Source organism: Crotalus tigris, unplaced genomic scaffold (assembly GCF_016545835.1).
Source record: "Crotalus tigris isolate CLP2741 ecotype Arizona unplaced genomic scaffold, ASM1654583v1 scf7180000017739.2905288, whole genome shotgun sequence".
Classification (NCBI taxonomy): Eukaryota; Metazoa; Chordata; class Lepidosauria; order Squamata; family Viperidae; genus Crotalus; species Crotalus tigris.
This window is the reverse complement of record NW_024096605.1, coordinates 2,157,246-2,180,929: the sequence shown is the minus strand read 5'-3', so window position 1 is coordinate 2,180,929 and position 23,684 is coordinate 2,157,246. Positions and strand designations below refer to the sequence as shown.

The following is a 23,684-nucleotide window of genomic DNA, read 5'->3' as shown; positions in this document are numbered from 1 at the left end:
AAAAACAGAACCCATTGCTTCTGTCCATCCTCCAGAGAAGGTCATTTGTAAGGAGCATCAGGCTGAAAACAAGATTTGGGGTAGAATCAAGGGACTTGGCAGAGTGTGTGTGTTTTGGTCTCTTGCTTGAACTGTTATGATCCATGATGGTAATGAAGTGATCCTAGCAATGCCTTCTATGGGCCCTTGGTTTATCATGTATCAGTAAAAAAAAGAAGAAAGCAATGCTTAATTACAAGTTTACTCTCTCTCTCCCAGAGAGCCCAAGACAGTGGAAAGTACTTTCATCACAATTTTTGAAAAGACCGTTTTGGTGAACTTGTCTTTGCTCTATAATATACCAAAATGATTCTGAGAATATGATTGGAAAGGTGCTTAAGTTACGCTTTTTGATATTATTTAATTCCTCAATAAGAGAAACCAGAACAGTTTAGAATACTAGGTCCTACTCCTTTTCCCAGACTTTACGTCTTTATAAAGGAAAAGAACCAAATTGGCTCAGTTTGTGGAATTCTTATTGTTAGTACTATTAATGTTTGTGTTGTTGTCATCATTGTTCTTCTCAAGCAAAGGTTTAAGATAAAAATCACTATTTTTTCTAAGTGTAGTCAAAAGTATATTGCCAGCTTTCAGGGAAAGAAGGCTTATAAGATACATATCAAAAATAACATTAATGAGCTGAAAATACCAAAATTACAGGAACTTATGAAATTGGTTAAACATAAAATACCATTAAACTGTTTACTGAGGCTTCACAGATACACTGCAGCTAATGAGCATTTCTGCTATTTAAATAAGCCCAAATTGAACACACATTACATGGATACATAATTAGTCGTGGCAGTCAAGCACACACTGTATCACTTTTAAAGCTTTATTTGAGGAATCTTTTCCATTTGATTTGTTTTGCTAATTAAAATATTTTCTGGCTTACCAATATATCTTAATATTACTGGAGTTTACCCCTTTCCCAAGTGGCCTATAATTGGTTGATATTTTTCCATTTATGTCTATTTACTCAATGAATGCAGTAGTTTGAACTATGATGTAATGAACAAAACAATTTGGGCTTCTGTCTTGGTATCACACCACTTAGTAACATTTATATGCTGCTGTCCATTTTGAATGCTCTTTGCATATTCTGTAACTACTGTCTTCACAGAATATTTGCAACCTGTCAAAATTGTTGGGATGTCTGTAGAATTAATTAATAGGATGGGAAGTAGGTCACCAGACCTCTTCTGACCTTCCTATAGTATATAATATCCTGCTAATGTGGAAATTGTAATGTAATATATGGAAATAATCACATAGTTACAAAAAGTTGGATCCTGATTCAGTTTAATATCCACTAATATATTAAAAGAAAAGCTATGCATGCACAATTATGGTCAGTAGATTAATTAGTTGTAAAGATGTTTGTCCTAGTTTCAAAAATACTCTGTTTGCTCCATGACACCCAGAATATTTCTCTATCTGTGAAATGGAGAGAAATAATAGTAATTATATTTTCTTTGAATTCACAGTATTTGTTTCTTAGGCAGAGCAGTTCAGTGGTCTCTCGGCAATGGGAGAAAATATAATTATGCCAACCCAAGATTTTATCTCAGGTTTTCAAAACCTAGAAGAAGACAAAGAGCAGTATGGGTCCTGTGAAATAGATTTGGAGAGAAAAATAATAAATTGGCCAAGATCAGTACTGAATAAACCTCTGGCTGAATAAGAATTTTAATACAAATCTCAGTGGTATGTTTTCTGTACTCTTAACTGTGGCTACTTAATCAAGTAATATATTGGTCATGTCATTGGTATAGTCATAAAGCCAAGTTTTTCTCATAGTATTGGTGGGCTAAAATGAAGAAATCCCATGTATATAATTTCCTTTCAAAAAGGTACAGTTTGAAAAAAAGTAGTTAATAAATTATAATTGATTAAACTCTTCTCTTTTTTTGTCAACTCTTAGCTACATTCATCAGGCCAGAATGAAGTACCCTTTCAAGATCCAAGAAATCTATTTACAGACCATTTATTTATTACAAATGCTTTTTATTCCACTTCAATTTAAAAAAATCTAAGCAGTTTACAAAAGCAATATCCAATAGCACCTTCAGTGCATATAATATTAATAATAAATATAATAATAAAATAACAGCAACAACAATCATACCTGTATACATCATAGGTACATTGATCTGCTGTTTGTCAATTTCAATTTGCCACTTAAATAGCTAGGTTTTTGCTAATCTTCTAAAAAATCTTTTAAATCAGGGGTGTCAAAATGCCGGACCGTGGGCTGGATGTGTCACGAGGAAACCGCGTCCACCCCATTGCCAGCAATGGGGAAAAAGCTCCAATATGTCACACGGCATCACATGATGTTGTGAGTTTGACATGTCTGTTCTAAATATTAACAAGGGTTCTCATCTTACTTCTGAGTAATCCAAATCCACTGGATGCCTCTGACAGGATTGAGAACTCTTAATATAATTTATCTACTAGTATGCCTTGGATGGGCAGATTTTATATGGAGTAACTATTCTTGCAGATATCCAGACCCCAATTCAAATATGACTTTTAGAAACAAACTGGTAGCCAGTATAGCTCCTGAAGTAATCATGTTACATGACAGCATCAGGATGTTCTCACTAGCACATGGGCAGTTGCACTGTGCACCAACTGAACTCCCTAAGTTCCCATGTGGAATACATGATAGTAATTTGAGAAGCAATGAGAACATGAATTATATCAGTGTTTCCTGTTCTTGGATTATCAGTGATTAGTGCATCATCTGGAGGAGCACAACCCCATTCAAAGCTATTGTTGGAATTATCCCAGGTTGCTATATTAGCAGCCACTCCATTTATATGTTGTTTTCCACCCAGATCTTTGCAGTTCCAATCATTCATAACCCTTGCAGATGGTCCAGAAAGATATTGTGTTTGATGATATTAAAAGCTTCAAAGAGATCTAGTAGTGTCAATAAGTCTCATCATAAGTCATTGGCTAGGATAGTAAAATAGTCTCTGTCCTATGCAGAGTCATGAATTTTGAAAAGGATCCAGATAATCTGTTTTCTCTAAAGTTCTTTGTAGCTTTCTTCCCATCACCTTCTTTATAATGGTCCATAGAAGGGGAGGTTGGAGACATGCCCGCAATTATTTGGAATGACTGGATCTGAAGTATATACATAAGAAGGATGCACGATACAAACCTTTTCAGAATTTCCAGTATCACCTCCTCCAATAGTTATTTGTTCAGCACAAGCAACATCCAGCTCCTAGTCCTCTCTTTAACGGTTTGTAAAAGCCAGGTAGTATAGATTCCTAACCACAATACTCTGTCTACTTCCTAAGGAGTGACAGGTTCAAATTCATTCCAGACAACATAAGCTGTTATCCCAGTTAGCTCTTCAGATTCTGTTCAACCATCCTTTGATTCAGGCAGGATTGCTGCTGTGCAACTGAGGATGATATAAGAGCAATATCCCTAGCTTGTCCATCTGCCTACATAGGGGACCTCACATCCATCCATCTGCAGAACAGGTCTTCTTTGTGGCCAACAGAAATGCTGTTCATCTCCCATTACATTATTGTTGAGGCTAATGCAGTACCACCAACTTGCTTGTATGTCTCAATAAGGGGCATCTGATGACCCATATTTTGATAATGTATGCCACAGGTCTCTTTTCATCCATGATTAAATTGTAAATGAAGATGGCTTTATTACAGATAGACCAAGTGACTATTTTAGGACTATTGAATTAAATCAGCATATTCTATATTTAGGAGAAAGCAAAACTAATTTTTGCAACTTGCAGGTAATTTTACTAAATGTAAAATTTAGTAGATATACTAAATGTATGACCTGTTTTTGTTTTAGTTTAGTTTACATTTTTAGAAGTCCTGGGACTTTAAAGGAAACTTAATCATTTATGATCATGAAAATATTTCTAGTTTTAAAATTAAGTATCAAACAGTTTCTTTTCTTGGCATTATCTCTAAATCATCAGTATATTATCTTGGCATTCAGATTTTTTTTAAAAAAATAGCTTGGCATTATTAATATTAGCAACCTTATATGGTATTCATATTAATTTGTCATAATAGTGGTTTTATACTCTATGAAAAATGAGATAAAGAGCCTAATTATTATTTCCTTCCCCTGCATTTTGAGATAGTGCCTATGTGAACATCTAATATCCAATCTGTTCTTCATTCTCCTTTCTGTTGCACCCAACCAGTCTTTTTTCAATGTATTTAGCTATGCTTTTGAACATAGCTCTATCTTATCTAACATTTTATTTTGCATTATTATGCTAGTATCGGAAAGAAGGACTGTTTAGCTTGGGGAGAACAGTTAGTAATTTCAGAGCTACATATAAGTTCCCAGATTCTCTGTTCTTCTTGAAGGTCCTTCTATGGTTGCTGAAAATTGTCAGTAATTTGTTCCCAGTAATTTAATAAGAGAAACACATCAAAGCTATATTGTGATATCTAAAAACCAGTATATTTTAGTTAAAAACAACAACACCTTTCCAACTTCCCACCTCAGCTACCTAGCCCAGTCCATCTATAGGACGAAGTCCTACCCAAATCTCTTGACAGTTGCTCTATAATAAAAACCCATCCTTTTGTTTCAGTTTTAGTTACCTTATTAGCATAACCCACAGCCACACATACATCTGTAAGAGACCTTTTTTTTCTGAAAGCCATTAAACTAAGACCAGTCATAATTTGCTTTATGCTTAATAAAATATTTGTCCTTCAGTCATTCTCTGAGGCAAAATTGTACTTCTTTTTACTGACAAAGTTCTATTACAGATTAAAACAGGTAAAAATTGTATCATAAGTGCAAATTTAGTTTACATGGCACAGCCTTTCCTTCTCCCCAATTGCCAACTATGCTATTTCCATAGCAAGGTTGGTAAAGTATTTCCTTAACAGATCTATCTGAACCATACACAAAAAAGAACTAACTAAGCTCTCTACTTCAGGTAGATCCTCTGTCTTCAGCAGGGATTCTTCTTTTATGCTCTTCCTAGTCTAATACTTGATTGTTCATATCTCATGTTTGTCAGGTATTTATTAGTGGATGGCCTGAAGTAGCACCGTCTTCTGCCACATGTCATGAAGTATTCTTGTGTCCTGCATTGAATGAGTCTGTGGTTTCTCACATTAGATTTACATTGGGAAAATAAACTCCCAGTATCCAGAATAACTAAAAACTTTTCTGTCTTTCCCTCCCCCCCCTCAAATCTGCCTATCTAAGGAATTTGTGATTCTAATAACCCTCATTTTATGGCCTTTTTTGGCTCCCAATTCTTTTGCTACAATGTCACTAGATACCAGGGTTAGAATTAGGGCAAGCAATGTGGGTTGTTTTCTATCAAATTAGCTTCATCTTCCCCGAATCTTTTTTATTTCATTGGCCTGTGACCCATTTTTTTTCTTTGATATTTTCTACATTTGTTTCACTGATACTCTCATCCAAATTAAATTGTTTTGCTTCCTCTGTCACAACATTGACTATCTTTGGTCTGGCTGCTTAAAATTCACCGAAAACTTTTCTGCTTCAGAATTACTGTTGGGAAAAAAAAATACTTCTGGGTCAGCAATATGCTAGAAGATTATCATACTTAAAAGATCCAAATGCAAGAGAAAAACAGTTATCTCAGTAGGATCATTGTCGGGAGAAGGGCTTCCCCTATTGTTACTCTCTCTTCAGTTTCTTTTTAATCTGTCTATCCTTTAGCCCATTGGGAATCTCTAATCTTGTAAGAAAAATCCAGTTCCTTTCTATAATGAGGGCTTTAAGTGTAAAGAAGGTTTCCCAAGACAAAATCCAGCTGTGTGGGCTCCTTTTGTGCAAAAATGGAACACAAATTTGACACTGTTCTCAGTGACAACTGAGAAAAATGCTGGCAGGTTTCTCTTTCGCATATATGACAGCACAGCTACATCAGTTTAATTGACCTTAGCAATCTACATCTGTCTGTGGTATGTCCCCAAGAAATGAAAGAGAGGGAGGGAGGAAGGGAGGGAGAGAAAGAGAGAGAAAGAGATATATTTTGGAACTAGAAAAACAAACAGCAAAACTGGGCACCATTTTTTTTCGCTTCAAGATACGGCAACCCAATCCTTGGTAATTCTTCAACATATGGTAACACAGTCCTGTCATAAAAAACACTATATTTAGGAGCTGTACAAAGGAGCTATTTTAAAACTCAGTCCTATACAATCTCAGATTATTAATCTATAACCTTTTAGGCCAGAGGTGATTTTAATCTGAGATTAAAATTATTTTTTTCATAAAAAGACAAGAGGAAAAAAGCCCTGTCAACTACACCTTTATGTCCTGCTTCTTTCTTTCTTTTACTATAACCATGGATTATTTATTACATTTGTTGACTCTTTTGTTAGTTCTAAAGGGCAAAATGCAAGGGATCCCACACACCTTCCACTCCCAGAGCTTTCCTGTGAGGTAATTTGAGGGAATAGCTGAACCAAGCTACTGAGAGAATGTCTTGTCTGCCCATCTATCTATTTATCTACCCATTAATTTTCCACCTTTATTATTTTTAGAAATAACTCAGTGTGGCCAATACACACAATACTCCTTCCTCCTCATTTTCCCCACAACAACAACCCTGTGGGGTAGATTGAGCTGAGAGAGGGTGACTGGCCCAGAGTCACCAAGTCATGGCAGAAGGAGGTTTGAAACTGATATCTGACTAGGTTACTTAAAAATAAGACTGATTCCATACAAAGTCACTATAATAGGTTATGATAAGAATGAGATGAGACCAACTTGCCCTTTGAATAGTTCAGATAGTCCTAATTTTTAAAATAGGCACAACAGAAAGAGAAATGAGATCCAGAATTTCCAGGCAATTCATATTTCCAGCCTCTGCAGGTCCAACAAAGGAAAAACAAGCATCTTTTCTTGGCCTTCTGGAAGGCGCTTAAAGCATGGCTTCGTGGCTTGGGGATCCCTTAAGAGAGTTGAGTCTGTTTGATGGTTACATGATAGTTAACTGGAATGCATTCTGCATGGGGGTTTTTCATCATTTTTTAAATGTTTTAATTTATTTTGGTGTATTTTTAATTGGCTTGTATGTAATTGGATCATTTGATAATGTCCTCTGCCCAGAGCCACATTATGAGATGAATAGCTTTATAAATGTGATAAAATAAATAGAGCCAGTTTGATGTAATGACTAAGGCACTAGGCTAGGAACCAGGAGATCGTGAACTGTACTCCTGTCTTAAGCATGAATCCCTCACTCTCAGCCCTAAGAAGAATGGCCAACCACTTCTGTAATCTTGCCAAGAAAATGGCAGGGATTTATCCAGGCAGCTTCTAGGAGTCAACACTAACTTGAAAAGCAAACATGCAAAAATAAATTGTTTAGAAAGTTAGTATCTCAGGAAGATGTATTTCTTGACCTACTTTTTTTTTTCCTGAGCTGCTAATTAATGCAGATATTTTAAAAAAAAAATAAAAGGCAAATGTGCAGAATAGCATTTTATTATAGGATTCCTTTACTTACAGCTTTACATGGTATATAGTCCAGAGACAGTTTTTATAGATGGCATTTGGATCCTCAAAAGCTGTCCTGTATGTATCCTAATTTACAGCCCAAATGTTGGAGATGTGGAAGCTTAGATGCAACTTATTTTCATATTTGGTGGATTTGTAGAAATATAAAAGCTTTTTGGATTAAGATTTGGTGGAACATTCAAAAGATTTTTAAGAGAAAGATAAAGTTTACACCACAATTATTTTTGTTAGGTGTTATTGTAGATTTTGATGTTAAAGAAATTAATTTTATAACAGCTGCAAGATTATTGGTGGGGCAATATTGGAAGAAAGATTCTTTGCCTACTATGGAAGAATGGATACTCAAGGTGTCTAATTTAGCAGAAATGGCAAAAATTTCTGCTTATTTGAAGGACTATTCACAAGAAAGATATATCTCGGTTTGGAGAAGATGAATAGATTATATTCAGAATAAATATGAGACTAAAAAGTATTATCTAGCTTATGAGTAAATTTTAGATTATTATTAATAGTTTAATATGGTAGAATTTATATTAGTTTTAGTTTTATGGTTTAATTATATTATTATTTTTGTATTTAATTTGTTAATATTTATTTTGAAAAAGAGTTAAAGTATGTTATGGATTTGATTGTTTGTATAGTTGGGTAATGTTAGTTAGATTATGATTGTTTATTTGTAACCCTGTAATCAGCTCTGGGAGTGGGGGAGGGGGGGAGGGATTTGGGATATATATTGTATAAAATTTTTAAAACTTTTAAGAAAGAAAGAAAGAAAGAAAATGGCAGGGATTTATCCAGGCAGCTTCTAGGAGTCAACACTAACTTGAAAAGCAAACATGCAAAAATAAATTGTTTAGAAAGTTAGTATCTCAGGAAGATGTATTTCTTGATCTACTTTTTTTTCCTGAGCTGCTAATTAATGCAGATTTTTTTAAAAAAATAAATAAAAATAAAAGGCAAATGTGCAGAATAGCATTTTATTATATGATTCCTTTACTTACAGCTTTACATGGTATAGTCCATAGCATCTCATCTGCTGTTTATGAAAACTAAGCTATAGCCTACATCATGCTTGATTGATTGCTATGGCAACTTTCTTTTTGCTACATCTTATATCAGGAACACACAAGTACTGAGCGAAGAAAACAAAAAATTAGCATTCGTCTCATGCTTGGGCATTGCCTATATTTTCTACTGGATTATCTGAAATTGGGGGTGAGAGGAAGGAGAGCTAGCATCCAGTTATTAATTTTGCATAGTTAATGTTTTGAAAGCAAACACAGCCCATATTGTATCTACATTTTCATCCATATGTATATAAGATCACTTAATCCAAACCAGATGGAGGGTTTTCAAATTCAGAAGATTTAAATGTGAAGTGCAGTAAGTCAAAGTAAATCATTTTCTTCTCCCTGAAAGCATCAGGTGCACAACTGGGTATAAACAACTTCAGCTGCCATATTTTGCTTACCTTACTTCAACATTGACCTAAAAGTTTTAATATTGAGAAAGCTTCATTGGAAGACTTTCTTAGGTTTTCTTTAGATTCTTATGTACTGAAACAGTACGGCTAAGAGTATTAACACCCAGGAACTATAGATTTTTGAGACCATGTAATGTCCATATTGACGATTCGGATATGCAGCTAGAGAATTTAGATTCCTAAACTCTAACATACATGGATGCTGCAACTCATGATTACATTACAGTTTGCAAGAAGCCTTTCTTATTGTCACAGCTGCTGAAAAGTAGACTGATTCTAGTAAAGCAGATGGCAGTAATTATGAGAATCTTATGAAGCCAATTCTAAACTCAAGAAGTATCTCTAAAGCAGGGAGTAGGCAACCTTGGCTCTTTTATGACTCGTGGACTTCAACTCCCAGAATTCCTTAGCCAGCCAAGCTGGGAATTGAAGTCCACGAGTCATAAAAGAGCCAAGGTTGCCTACCCCTGCTAAAGTAACACCCTTGTCTATAATTGAAATAGATACAGTAGGAGACCAACTTTTAAGAATTATAAAAGAGTAGGATAGCCCACACTTTCATAGAAGAACAATGGGAATGAAAATTATTACATATCTTTGTTCCCTTATGTGAAAGCTGTGGAATATAATCATCTAATCTATACTAACTCTCTAAACTAAGTTGTCCCAGACTTAAAGCCTGGATATTGTCTTGCAAGCCTGACAGTCCCTGATAAAATGCATCACTCAAGGATTGGGTTGTTTTGGAATTTTTTTTTTTTTTTTTTTTGGTTTTAAATCTCTTTCTTCGTTTTCCTTTCATTACAGTAAAAGAAGCTCTGTATCCTCTCAAGTTTAATCGTTGGGGTCTCCCTGAAGTTGATGGGGAGACCATGCAGACAAGTGAACCAGGGATTTTTGCAGGTGGTGACATCGGTGGGCTGGCCAATACTACGGTTGAATCAGTGAATGATGGAAAACAAGCTTCCTGGTTCATGCACAAATACATACAGGTGAGTTTTGAGTGGAGTTTTCTCTGATTTTATCCATTTAATTCAGATCCATATTTAATTTTTAATTTAGTAGAGTGTGTAATTAAAGATTGGCTAAATATAATCAAGTCTAAGATTACATTGCAAGTAGTGTACAAGTTCAACAGAAAAAAATATTATTTGAAAAGTCAGATATTTAAATATGAGAACTTAAAGCATTGCTAAACTAAAAATAAATTTATTGGTTGTATATGTTTCTGCTTGCCTACATGGTAGAGGCAAGTGCTCTAATTTTTTTTTTCACTTAACCAATGAGGTTTACTTTTACATATCAAGTCTACCTTCCTACCCAAATCCTGCATAACATACATATAAAAATTAGAGTAGAGCAGGCACTGTAGCTTATATGTGCCCTTCAATCCTACTCTCAAGGTACATGATGCTCTTTCTAATGTGTGGGTTTGTAATTCTTTCTCAATTTCTTTTTCCACCTTTCTGGAGAAATGTAGTACTTTAGCTAGACTTCTTTCCATAATGGGAAGCATGGATGATATGGTAATAATAATGGTAGAAAATTAAACTCTGTAGGGTCACCTCCTGCCCCATTCCTGTAGGTTATGTGACCAACAACATTACCTGCTAAGGAGATGGAAATAAAAGGAATTCTCTTCCAATTTCAATATAACTTCTACTAATCATAAGAAAAAGAAAAGCTTTCTTTTAACTTGCATAGCCAAATGCCCAAACAATTTTAATTAGATGGAATAGCCATTTCGCACTGATAAAAATGCAACCAGCATCCCAGACACTTGCTTCCCATAAAATATTATGGGGAGATTGGACCCAAATCCAGAGCATACAATCTGAGGTTCAAAAAAACTTAAGATGATGCAAAATTTGCAGGACTTGAATTAGTACAAAAGTCTGCAAAATGTGATGCAAGAAAGAGAGGCAAATTTCTTAAAATAATTAGCAAACACATACAGAATATCAGAGACCATGCAGTAGACAACATATGTTAAAGTGGAGAATCAGATTACAATTTTTACTTTTTTAATTTTATCTTAGAGAAGGAGTAAGATTTTTCTCATTTTTTTCAGCTATCTAGTCCTGACTAGCACCTGATTCCTGTAGTTCGTAATCTTCAATCCCAATTTTAGGAGCATTTCTTCACTTCTGTTGGGTTACCATAAGGTAACCCTCTAGATCAGGGCTTCAGACTTGGCCCTTTTATGACTTGTGGACTTCAACTCCCAGAATTCCTCAGCCAGGCACGTTGGCTGAGGAATTATGGGAGTTGAAGTCCAAAAGTCATAAAAGGGCCAAGTTTGAAGACCCCTGCTCTAAATTTCTGGCAAATGGTTCCATAACCTTCCTCATCTTTAGAACCAGAAGAAGTCAGTTCTACTCCTGGCATAGTTCTTTCCATTTGAGCTTGGCTTGGCTTTTTTTTCACCAAAACCATGCAGCTTTCTCCAGCATAGATAGTCCTTGATTCATGACCATAATTGCCTCCCTTACTAAGCAAATAATCACAGTCGTTAAATGAGACATATGGTTATTAAGTAAATCAAACTCCTCTATTGACTTTGTTTCTAGTAAGCCAGATGGGAAGGTCTTAAATGGTGGTCACATGGCCCTGGGACACCGAAACTGTCCTAAATAAATGCTGGTTGCCAAGTGTATGAATTTTGATCATGTAACTGTGGGGATGCCACAGAGGTTGTAAGTGTGAGGACTGGTTATAAATCACTTTTTTTCATTGCTGTTGTAATTTCAGATAATAAGTAAAAGTAGTTGTAGGTCAGGGACTATCAGTATCCATCTTGCTTACATTGTTTCTCACTCTCTCCTAGCAGTTCTTTCTTTTTGAACCCTTCCCTGATGATCTGTTTCTTTTCATTAAGCACAGAGTCATAGACCTTAGTGATCTTCTAATCCAAACTCCTGCCTGAGGTGGAAGACCTTATACAATTTATTTATTTATTTTTTAATCTCCAGCAACGGAACACCCACAACTCTGGGAGGCAAGCTGTTTCACTGATGAATTGTTCTCACTGTCTGGATTTTTTTTCCCCCTTAGTTCCAGTTGTATTTCCCTCTGATGAGCTTCTACCCATTGCTACTGGACCTGCCTCAGACGCTTTGGAAAATAAGTCAACCCCCTTTTTTCTATGAGAGCCCTCAAGTACCAGAAGACAGTTGTCATGTTGTTGCTAGCAGTCATGATACAGTTTAGCCTCCAGACTTTTATCACCTTTGTTGTTCTTCTCTGTACTTTTTTTAAGGGCCTCATCATCTTTTTGTAACTTGGTGATTATATCTCCCAGTTATCTCCTTTCCCTTAGTCTCAAGAAAAATGTCTGTGTGTGCACACACGCATACACACAATAATTACCTGACAAATCTCCTCCTGGATAGGCTTAGGAAAAACTCTTTACTTCATCCCTTTCTGAGGTTAGAATTTCAAAAATGCCAAAGCTGTTGTTCTTTGTAGCCCCCCCCCCCAAAAAAAGATCATGTAGGTCATGTTCAATATACATTACAATATACAGTATATGTTATTATGGATTCTTCCAACTCCATGCTTAGACATGAGGCATATCTATATTGGTGATGTGAGAGAATGTTGGGAAAGGAATGAATATAATAGCAATGGCTGGGTTAGTTACAGCCTCTCAGCCCATGTGGCTAGAAATCTGGGGAAAGTATCTCAAAATATTCAGAGAGGCTTCTTCACTTTAATTAATTCACTGTAAACATTTCTATTATCATGTCCATGGTTTTTATTTGCTCCAACTGAGCCTTATTGAAATATGTGTATTTTTTGCTTTCTTGGTCTTGCCCACCTCTGTGGGGCTTGACCGATGTTTAGTTGAATGTGAAAACAAGACGGTTTGCCCATTCATTACAACATCTTATTTGGGTAATTAGTGGTAGGATGACAGCTTACATATATTAATACAGAGCAGCATTGAACATATCATTTTTTTTTTGAAAAAAAAATCCTTAGCATTATCTTCTGGAACAGAAATTATTATGTATGGGATGTTATCACACCAGGAGTTTCTAAAATCCATAAAATATAAAACATAGGCACCTGAAAAGAGAATCCTGTCTATTTGTCAGATACATCTGACAGTCACACAAGAGATCAACAGGAGTTAGGCTGGAGAGCCTTGCAGAAAAAAGGAACACACTCAAGCAGATTCTACTGACTGCTTTTGAAAGGCTCATACATTCTGCCCTTTGATTTCACAAACTGACACTCAGGGACAATCCTTGTTTTAAAATTGCTTGTGACTTCTTCTTCTTCTTCTTCTTTTTTTTTTTTGAAACCATGGCCAAATAGGAGTATTAATTCTTTTGATCAACTTATTAACAACCAAATTTTTAAATCATCTGAATGAATGCAAATAAAATTTAGATTATTTAAAGTTGCAAAATGGGAAAATATTCAATTAAACGTCTTTTGATTATACAGTTTGGTCCAGATATATTAAGGGTGTTTATTGCTCTGAAATTATTGTCAATATTGAGATATTGAAATTTGGATGATTCTAAGTCTATACTCTTAAATTATGTTTTTCTAAAAAAAAAATAATTAAGATTTATTACTAGGTATTCATTATTTTATAATAAAAAGTTGGAGTATGCCATATTGGTTAATAAATGGCTTAGGGATTTAAAGAATATCTCTATGATCTTAAGATTAAGAAAATATTTTTGGCATGTTTATTTTAATTTTTTGTGCCCCTTTTGCAAAGATGGCCTGGTAATACATGCAAGGAGTGGTGCAAGGGAAATGTTAACATTTATCTGCACTATTTTCAGAGGCATATGATTATAGATTGTAGTGGCAAATATATAGTTAGAGCTGTACAGTTCCTTAAATAATGTTAGCACCAGGCTTTTCTCCTTGTCAAGTATTAGTGCAATATAAGTCGTAGAAGGGAAAAATGAGAGGAGCAGAGCCTATGATGTGATGGAAAAAAATGGAGCCATACTGAAAACTGAGCAACATGGATAAGGGTAGTTTGGTGTGTGTAAGAGGGTGTGGGCGAATGATTTCCATTTGTAAAAAAAAAAAAAAAACAAGGACAAAAGAGAAAATCAAGTGAAATAATTTATCTGAGTTCAAAATGATTCAAACGGTAAAAATGAATAGGAAACAGAAACAAAAAGAAAATGAAAAAGAAGTTTTAAGAGTACTTCCGATATTTGGAAACTTTATAGCTGCTGCAACTAAAAATTATAACAAACTATGAAAAAGTTCATAAAGCAAATGTTAACATTTCTTAGATATATACCTCTTGCCACTAGTCTATGGATAGATAAATGTTGCTTCAATTTGAGCTCAGGTTTCAGTAACTATGACAGTATCCTTATAGTTTTCCAAAAAGCAGTATGGGACTGATTTGTCATTACTTTCTTTTAGTATTTTTTTTCAACTTTTCATCTAGATTACAACCCTGGTATTCTCTAGCACAGGGGTCTCCAACCCCCAGTCTCAGGACTGGCATCAGGCTGCGGCATGCTAGAAACCATGTCGCGCAAATAAGCAAAGCCCCATCCACGGAATGCAAGCCTCATGCAAAATCACATCCCCTCCAGTCCGTGGAAAAAAAACTCTCTCCAAGTCCCTGGTGCCCAAATGGTTGGGGGCCCCGGCTCTAGCAATCTCCCATTCAGATACTAACCGGGTCTAGCCCTACTTTTGTTTTCCAACATGAAGTACAATCAGCTGAACGTTGCTATTGCTGTGATAATAGGCATCAGTTCATTTTTGTGCCCCCCCCAATATGTCATCTAGTAGGCAAAATGAGGGCATTCTTTTTCAAAACAAATGTTTGAATTTAATTATTTTGTATGGTATTTTCACCCGAATATTAGCAGTTTGTATGTTTTGCATGCATTGTTAATGAAAACATAATCTAATTGTACTGAATCTTTGGGCATAGAATTATGCATAGTTAAACAATTGTATTCAAAAGAAACTTGTTGTAGCAGAAAGCCTGCAATGTTATTTGGATAAAATATTAAAGAGGATGCAGCCTTACTTATTGTTTATAGCAGTGTTTCCCAAACTTGACAATTTTAAGGCATGAGGACTTCAACTCCCAGAATTCCACAGCCAGCAACGCTGGCTGTGGAATTCTGGGAGTTGAAGTCCACATGCCTTAAAATTGTCAAGTTTGGGAAACACTGGTTTATAGGATAGTTTAGAGCAATGGGGGCGAACCTATGGCACCCGTGCCAGAGGTGCCACTCAGAGCCCTCTTTGTGGGCACACGCACCGCCGCTGCCAACAACTTGCACAGGTCCATTAGGTCACTGCCGCCGCCTGGAGAAGCAGCCCCACCCAGCACAAAGGAGGCAAAGCAGCCAGCTAGCAAGCTCAAGTAGCGGTGGTAGAGCACACCCACACCCAGCAAGCCAAAGGCCACAATGAACAGGGAAAGCTGGATCCCCATCGGTGCCATGGCCCCCCAGACTCAGCTAGGATTGCGTGCCTCCCCCCATCTATGCTGGGCCTCCTGCCCACCACCCTACCCACCAGAGACCCCCTGGATTTCCTTCAACCCAACCTGGCCCCCACAGTCATCCCCCCATGAGCAACGTCGAGGAGGCTATGCCTACCCCAGCCACGCCCCCCAGTCTGCCCTGACAACCGCAGCCATGCCCAGCCAGTGGGCCATGCCCCCATGCTCCCCGAGGCCACCACAATGCTGATGTGCCCTGGCACTTTGCGATAAATAAGTGGGTTTTGGGTTGTGGTTTGGGCACTCGGTCTCTAAAAGGTTCGTCATCACTGGTTTAGAGCATTTAGATTATGATGTTCAAATTTCCACTGATTCTAGGTCTACAGTACTCCTTTCAAGAGGGTTTGCATTGAGTGCTTAGAGGCAAAATATGTGAAATTAGACAAATTGTGTATATGCTATCAGTCTATGTCAGGTTTTTTTTTAAATAGTTCTCTGTAAGAGTCTATCTGTGATACTTTGATTCAGAAGCTTTAGAGGAAAATAGATTTAAAACAGGAGAAAATAGATGTTTTAAAGGCTGTAGGTTTTTTTTAGGTAAGACCATTGCTACATAAATCATGTTGTTATTGTTTTTGTTGTTGTTATTATTATTATCCATCATAACATTCCTCAGTTTAGAAAGTGAACTGGCAGTAGATACAGATATGTTTAAAAGGTCTGTCAACTGAACTAAAAATACAGTTTTTTTGGGGGGGGGGGTGAGGATCTGTTAGCATTACAGCTAGTGTTAGCCACTTGATTTATGATTGCAAATATCACAGATTTCAAATACTAAAACATGAAAGTATAATTCTACAATTCAGCTTGAAGGCATGATAGCAATAAAAGAAGAGAAGTTATCAGGTTTAGTAGTAAAATCTAAATCATCACATCTTCCTTTAAATATCTGGTCAATGAGCTGAATATTAGTGATCAAAATGTTTACAATAAAATTAAACACACTTTTAGATTGAATCCATACAAGTATAGTTTCTTTGCATTATTTTTATTATTTCATGATCATAAAATAATAGTTTCCCTCTGCCATACTGAGTTCTGGGCATCTAAATTTGAGAAAAAGCTTAGAGAACCTCAGCTAGTCCAAAAAAATTTTGCAATATGATAAGGAGACTGAAAATTAAATCGTATGAAAAAAGAAACATTAAGGAAATTTGAAATGTTTAGTTTAAAAAGATTGAAATGGTTTTGATTGATTTTTTTCTGCCATTTGAAGGAATGTTATATATAAAGAAATAATTTAATTTATTGGAAACCAGATTCCAGTTGAAGGCTAGGGTAAGAGTAGTTGACCCATGATAATGGGTCCTCCTTTACTGATTCTCTTCAGGTAGAGGATATATAACTATTGCTGGGAACACGTTAATATGGTTTCTATGCAGAGTAGAGTTGAAGTTGATGTCTTAAAGGACTCCTTCCAAAGTTTTGATTCTGTAATTCACTACACAATGGACATAAGAGAAAACATTTCCAGTAGTGCTCCATCCAAATATGAAGTATTTAATAATCCAATTAATAATAATAATAATAGGAAAGTGATAAAATAACCTAATTAGGAACAGGCATGCATATCTTTTAAAAAAAGAGCCAGGTTTTATTTTGGTTTTTTTTTTTTTTAAAGAAAGGAATTTTAATTTAGAAATACAAACTGACTGAATAGACATACAAGCATCACTTATATGCTATGTCCTGAATAGAAGTGAGTGAACTACCAATAATCCTTTCTGCCATCCTCACCACTCTCTGCACCGCCTTCCTGTCCGAAGCAGTACTGCTTCCAAATCAGACAGTAGTGCAATATGACAGGATGTTCTCAGTTGTCCCTCCATAGAAAGTGGTAAGGACAGAGGAAGGAAGATGTACTTTTCTCATGCAGAAAATGCAGGTGCTGCTCTGCCCGCTTCACCAGGGTCTCACCGTTGAACGACCAAGCTAGCCTACTTATTAGCTGCACAGCCAGAAACTTGATGCTGCCAATCACCTCCACAGGTGAATCATTAATACACAGAGGTATGTGGCTGTGCCTGCCTTTTCTGAAATCAACAATGATCTCTTTAGTTTTTCCTATGTTTGAAACGAGGCCGTTTTCCTTATACCAGTTCACCAAATCCTCTACCTCCTAGTGGTAAGCACCCTCACTGTCATCCTGAATAAGGCTCACTACTGATGTATCATCAGACTACTTCACAATATGGTTGGTGGCAAACCTGGCACAACAATCATGGGTCAACAGGGTGAACAGCAGCGGACTTAGGACACAGGCCTGAGGAGAACCCGTGCTTAAGAGACATTCCTTCATACTTCATAATGCTTGCTGTGATAAACTTGTGGTAATGCCAATTCAGGATAAAGACTGAATCACATATTTCAATTGAAGTAGGTTTTGCTTTTGCTTTTAGTTTGTGCCTGTTGTTTTGATATTTTGTTTAAGTTTTGCAAATGCCTTGTTGGATTTTGATTTGCACATATGCCCCCTGAAATTTGAATATACTGAAAGCATTGGAGGAAATCTCATATAACTTGTCAATTGGAATTTTAGATCAACCATGCTTAATATTACAGTGTTTCCGTTGGCCTTTGCAGATTTTGAGGGGCTTATTCGACCTTACTATCTCACCATGAAGCTAATGGGAAAAGCCTTCCAGCAATCTTCACAGGAAAGTTTCCAAATGTCAAGTGTCATCTTTCCAGCTGCTAGATGAATGGGTAGCCACAAGGCATTTATTTGGGTGTGCGGTTTCAGTAAATCTGATTGCTGGGGTGGCAATTACTATAATTTGGCAATTGCTTTTCAGTATTTGGGCCACTTGCAATTTTAGTCATTGGAACTGAGGGCATTATTTTGGGACAGCTGTAATTTAAAGGCAGGTCACCATAGGGTGGTAATTTTTATTTTATTTTATTTTATTTTGAGTAGGGATAACATCTCAGTTTTTCTTTTTCATCTGTGTGTGTGTGTGTGTGTGTGTGTATGTATGTATGTATGTATGTATATTGTATTCAAAAGACTGGTACTTATATATTCTTCAGTAACAAATGATTTTGGCTAACCCATTTTAACTAGGTTTACCCAAATCAGTCCTGATTCAATTTGAATTGGAGGCTTTATATTCAAGGAAGACATGATTTAATTCAAGTCTGTGATGTAATGTTTGAGGAGAAATTAGTCTGAAGTACTTTGATATTTGATTTGGCAAAAAAAAAAATAGTACTGTGTTGAGGAAACTTCAAAATGTATGATTTTTTGGCCTTTTGAAGCAGGTTTTGAAAGATGGCTGGATTAAACTCTTAAGTAACTGGTAGGTGAGATGCTGAAACTCTTGCTCAAGATGTAAGATGCACCTTAGCATACTTTAATAGCAGACTGTTAATGTTACATTACATAAAATACTCTTTTTTGACAAATAATAGATGAACTTTTTTTGTATGGTTTGCCAGAAGTTGTTTCTTTCAAATATTTCAGAAATAATTTGAACATAAATTATGGTAGGGAAGGAAAGGAAATAGTAATAACTTCCCTTTAGACATCCCAGTTTGTTTGTTTTACTTCTGTAAGGCAAAATATGTATATCTCTTAGAATATGTTCCTCAGTCACTTGAGGAATTCAGAGCCACAGCATAATATATTGCTGTGTAATACAATTTTAATTTGAATAGGACTTTCATATAATATGCATCGCTGACTGACTGTAAATAATGCAATTACAGAATTAAATAATAAATAATAGAGTAAGGGGAGCTGTGAAGGTATGAAGAAAAAAAGAAAAACATCTGTTGGAATGACACATTTAAAAAAGTTGGTTAACTAGGTATAGAAGTTCAGAGAAATATTGTTATATGTGCTGTAAACTCCTACAGAAAAAAGGGTATTGATGAAACACGTAATTTTTTGAAGATGTAGAAGGTAAATACATTTGAACATCATACCATTTAGTATATTTCCAATAACAATGAGCAAGTGTAAATAAGGAGTAGACGTGTTTATTCTAATTTTTTGCCAGGAATTTTGGTAAATGAATTGTGAAGTGATATTCCTTTTATTTCTGATGTTTAGAGTATATGTGTCCCTGTATTTATACCAAAATTGCAGTACTCACATGTAAGAGGAAGGCACCATAAATTCACCTGTTCATTTATTTATTTGATAAATTTATATAGACGCCCATCTCGTATATGTCACTCAGAGTTAAAAACACAAATCAATACAAAACATTACTCCAAACATAACAAAAAAAATCTTTAAACAAACATTAAAAACCATAAAATTCTCATTATCTGTAACAAGGCATACTCGATTTCCTCAGCAATGTAGCCACTTTGCAAGCTCCATCACCACATTGCTTGATCCCCAGGCCAAACGGCAAAGCAGTTTCTTCAGGTCCTTCCAGAAAATCTGCAAAGCTGAGGCAAATTACACCTCAGGAGGATGATGTTCCAGAGGGCTGATGTTGCTATAGAAAAGGGTCTACTCCTAGGTCCCATCAGATGACATTCCTTCATGGACAAGACCCTCAACATGCCCATCCTGCAGTAGCTAATGGGATGGGTAGATGTGATTGTGAAACATGGTTTCTCAAGTCACCCAATTCAAAGGAATCCATGTTGGAATCCATTCCCATTCTCAAGAATCCAGAAATTAATAGAATGAAGTGAGGGAGAAATTTCAACTTTCTATTCTCCAACACTCTGTTGTAGGTTGAGATTCTTGTATTTTATAATCTACATATAGAAAACTGATATCACAGAGAAAATGTACAAACTTTAGTCTTCGAAAACCACAGGTCGAACTACTCTCAATATGTAGCCTTCTCTTTCACTGATCCCTCATTAATAGATTTCTTTTTGTCTGCTATTCATTTACCAGGCAACAATCCTAGTAATTAATCAGATGGAAACAGTTACTTATTCTCTTTCTTGCTACTGTCAGTATTCATTTGCTGATCTTATGTGATCAGAGAGTAGTGTGCCCTATTAAAAAGGCACAACTCTTTTCTCTCACATACGAACCTTCTAGAATACACCACGTCACTTCTGTTACTTTTTTATATGCATCGTTTCTATTAGATGCCACAGTTTCTTTGATTGTTATATCCAAGCCTGAGATAGGTTGCTGTGAACCATCACTGCTTATTTTTCAAAAAAACTATAAATATCCTTTCACTGAACTTTAATACGCTTTTAACCGGATTTGGCTTGCTGTGCTGCTGCTGCGTTATATTGCATGTTGTAATTTGCTGTTAGATACTGACTATTTTATTATTGTTCTAATTAGTGTCTATAAATAAAGTTACTTTCATTAGAAATATCAAAGAAATATGAAAATAAATAAATAGGAGCCAATCATTGCATATAGTCAGCCATGTTAGCCCGAAGTAGAAGTAGGAAGTGGTTTGGATCTTCATCACTTTTCATTACACTAAAAGCTTGGTTCAAAGTTGAGTAAGTAATGAACATTTAGAAGGATATGATTTAATTGAATATAAATGGCTAAGCTAAAGATATCTCTAGAATAGGGGTGTCAAACTGCCGGCCCACGGGCCGGATGCATCATAGCAAAACCGCACCCACCCCATTGCCGACAATGGCAAAAAAGTTGCAATACGTTGTGACACGTCACGTGATGTTGCAAGTTTGACACCCCTGCTCTAGAATGACCTCTAGAAGAAATTATAGCTATGGAGGAATACTATAGTTTTCTCTTTGGCTCACTGCCAGTTGTGATATAGTAATATAGTTTCTGAGTCTCACTTGCTTTGTTGAAGGGGGATATGCCTGAATGTTTAGGAAGGAATCTTATCTATCTAAAACCGAAGACTTCTTCATGTCCTCTAACGATGTCACAAAGATGGACCACTAATAATTTAAAAAGAACATATCTTCATAGAAGGCAACTGGTCCAGTTTTAAAGTAGCATTCTCCCTCTTTTCTCAACACAAATTTGGCTATTGTTGGAGTTACAGTTAAAGTATGGTGCAAACCACTGACTGGAAGCTGAATGCTTTTATTATGCAAACTAATATGTTAAGTATTGAAGTTGAACCTAAGCTCATTTAATAGGGAATGAATAAATTCTTCCTAGTCCTAACATGGGAAAATCTAAGAGAACTGCTCCATGGGAACAGAGACCTGGTAGGTAAAGAATCAACTCTTCCCCTGGCTACTGCTCCCAATAGGCAGCTGGCAGATCCAGGAGACTGTTGCTTAGTATAGAGAGAAATTTATCAACTTGTTACCCAGTTTGGATTTATTTTTAAATATGGGTTTAAGCCTACTCCAGAATAGTGCTGTTCCAGAAAAGTATTGTTCTAAAATAGAATGGAGCGAATGTCAAAAAGCTGTTTTTGAATGCATCTATGCAGAACTCTTGTATAAAACCAGGGAAATTGTTAAAATTTGCCTTCGCCAGATCCATGCCCATCTCTACCCCATGTTGTTGAGAGAGACTGGTGGATGCTTTCTTGATGGTTGATGACATTTGGTGGGAGAGAAATATAAGTCAATGAATCCATTAATCACTTTACTTATTCCACATTAAATTTTTAGAGCCAGCATCTCTCCCCTCATTACCGAGGCCAAACTTTTGTGCAACCTTAAGAAATGTGCACTGCATTTTAATGTAACTGTGAGGAAAAGTCCTAATATATGCTGTCATTTGACCCCTGTTATACCAATATAGTGTGTACCTGGTGGGAGCTCTATATATGTATAATATAATATCTGAAGACATTTTTATAGGAATTACTGTGCAAGGTGAGGCAGATTGCTATTAATGGCAGCAAAAAAACAAAACAGAACTGGAAAAGGCAATTGGAGATTATTCTGGAATTTTATATGATGAAAGTGAAAAATTCAGAATTTGGAATAGTACAATAATAACAAAATATGAACACTGGGTTACATTGTGGTGAGGGCTCTTCTGCACTGCAGTCTACACATCTATCTCGTAGAGATTATCCACATGAGCAAAAACTTGATTCCTGCAGCAATATAGATTCATTAGCTACCAGGTAGAAAAATGCTTTGCTTTGTTTTCATTGTTTGTGTATGTAGCTATACCGTTTTCTTTATCATTATAAAATAATGGTACAAATTAGTGGATGCAAAATTTGCCTATAAATGTTAGGTTTATATCTTTTGCAGATTTTTTTTTCTTTTGTGATTTTTGCTGGTTTTGTATATAAGTAAAAATCCAGAAATTGGGCTCATCTTTCATTCTAGAGATTATTTATTAAACTCTCAAGAAGTTTAATTCCACTGAAATATTTTACAGAACACATGGAAATGTTTGCGTTTAAAATGTCTATATGCACCTATTTTTTTAAAAAAAAAGTAAAAGAGAAGGAAAACATATCTTATTCTTATAAATGTGCACATTTTTAAAAGAGAAAACAGAATTATTTCCCGCCTAAAGTGCAATAGAATATTTTCTATTCTATTCATTCCGTGTAGAAATGAAGAGGATCATGATAGTCCCCAAATCCCTTCCATGTTGAACATTCTGGCTGGCTATTAAGGTTGCCAAATAGTCAAAACATTTTCCTTTCTGGTGCTTAAATGCAGCAATGTATGCCTTTAAGCTCTTGAAGTTTAAACATCTTTACAGTTCCAATTTTCTATTAATATTCGACAAGATTTTAAACTGCTCAAAAGGCTTGGTCACTAGATTACCCTGATACTCCTATTAAGAATGAGGATTTTAATCTGCCCAGAACATTTTATTAACTATTTAAAAGGATTTTTAAAAGGATATATTTAATACGATGATACCCACTCATTTGAGGAAGCTGTATTTGAATAAAGCTGTATTTGAATAAAGTGGATAACCTGTTGTGTTGTTTATTCCCACAGTCTTTATATGGTGCCTCAGTACCTGCTGTACCTCAGTTGCCTCTTTTCTATACATCAATTGACTTGGTAGACATCAGCATAAAAATGGCTGGGCTTAGGTTTTCAAATCCTTTTGGCCTCGCCAGTGCAACGCCAACTACAAGTTCATCAATGATCCGCAGAGCTTTTGAAGCAGGATGGTCATTTGCACTCACCAAAACATTTTCTTTGGACAAGGTAATGCCTTTTGTGGTTGTTTGTCTCTGTTCAAATAATCTCCCATTTATTGCATATATCTTA

At 35.8% G+C, this 23,684-nt stretch overlaps 1 protein-coding gene across 4 annotated transcripts in view; it reads left to right on the top strand.

The window, feature by feature from the left end:
• DPYD (dihydropyrimidine dehydrogenase) overlaps positions 1–23,684 on the top strand; it is a 567,113-nt gene that overhangs the window by 298,294 nt on the left and 245,135 nt on the right. For 3 of the 4 annotated variants that reach the window (XM_039339800.1, XM_039339804.1, XM_039339802.1), the window contains 2 exons: positions 9,851–10,035; positions 23,406–23,621. In XM_039339800.1, the coding sequence (XP_039195734.1) occupies positions 9,851–10,035; positions 23,406–23,621 (401 nt within the window). The remainder of the gene's footprint in view (positions 1–9,850; positions 10,036–23,405; positions 23,622–23,684) is intronic. The other variant, XM_039339803.1, reaches the window with a different exon arrangement.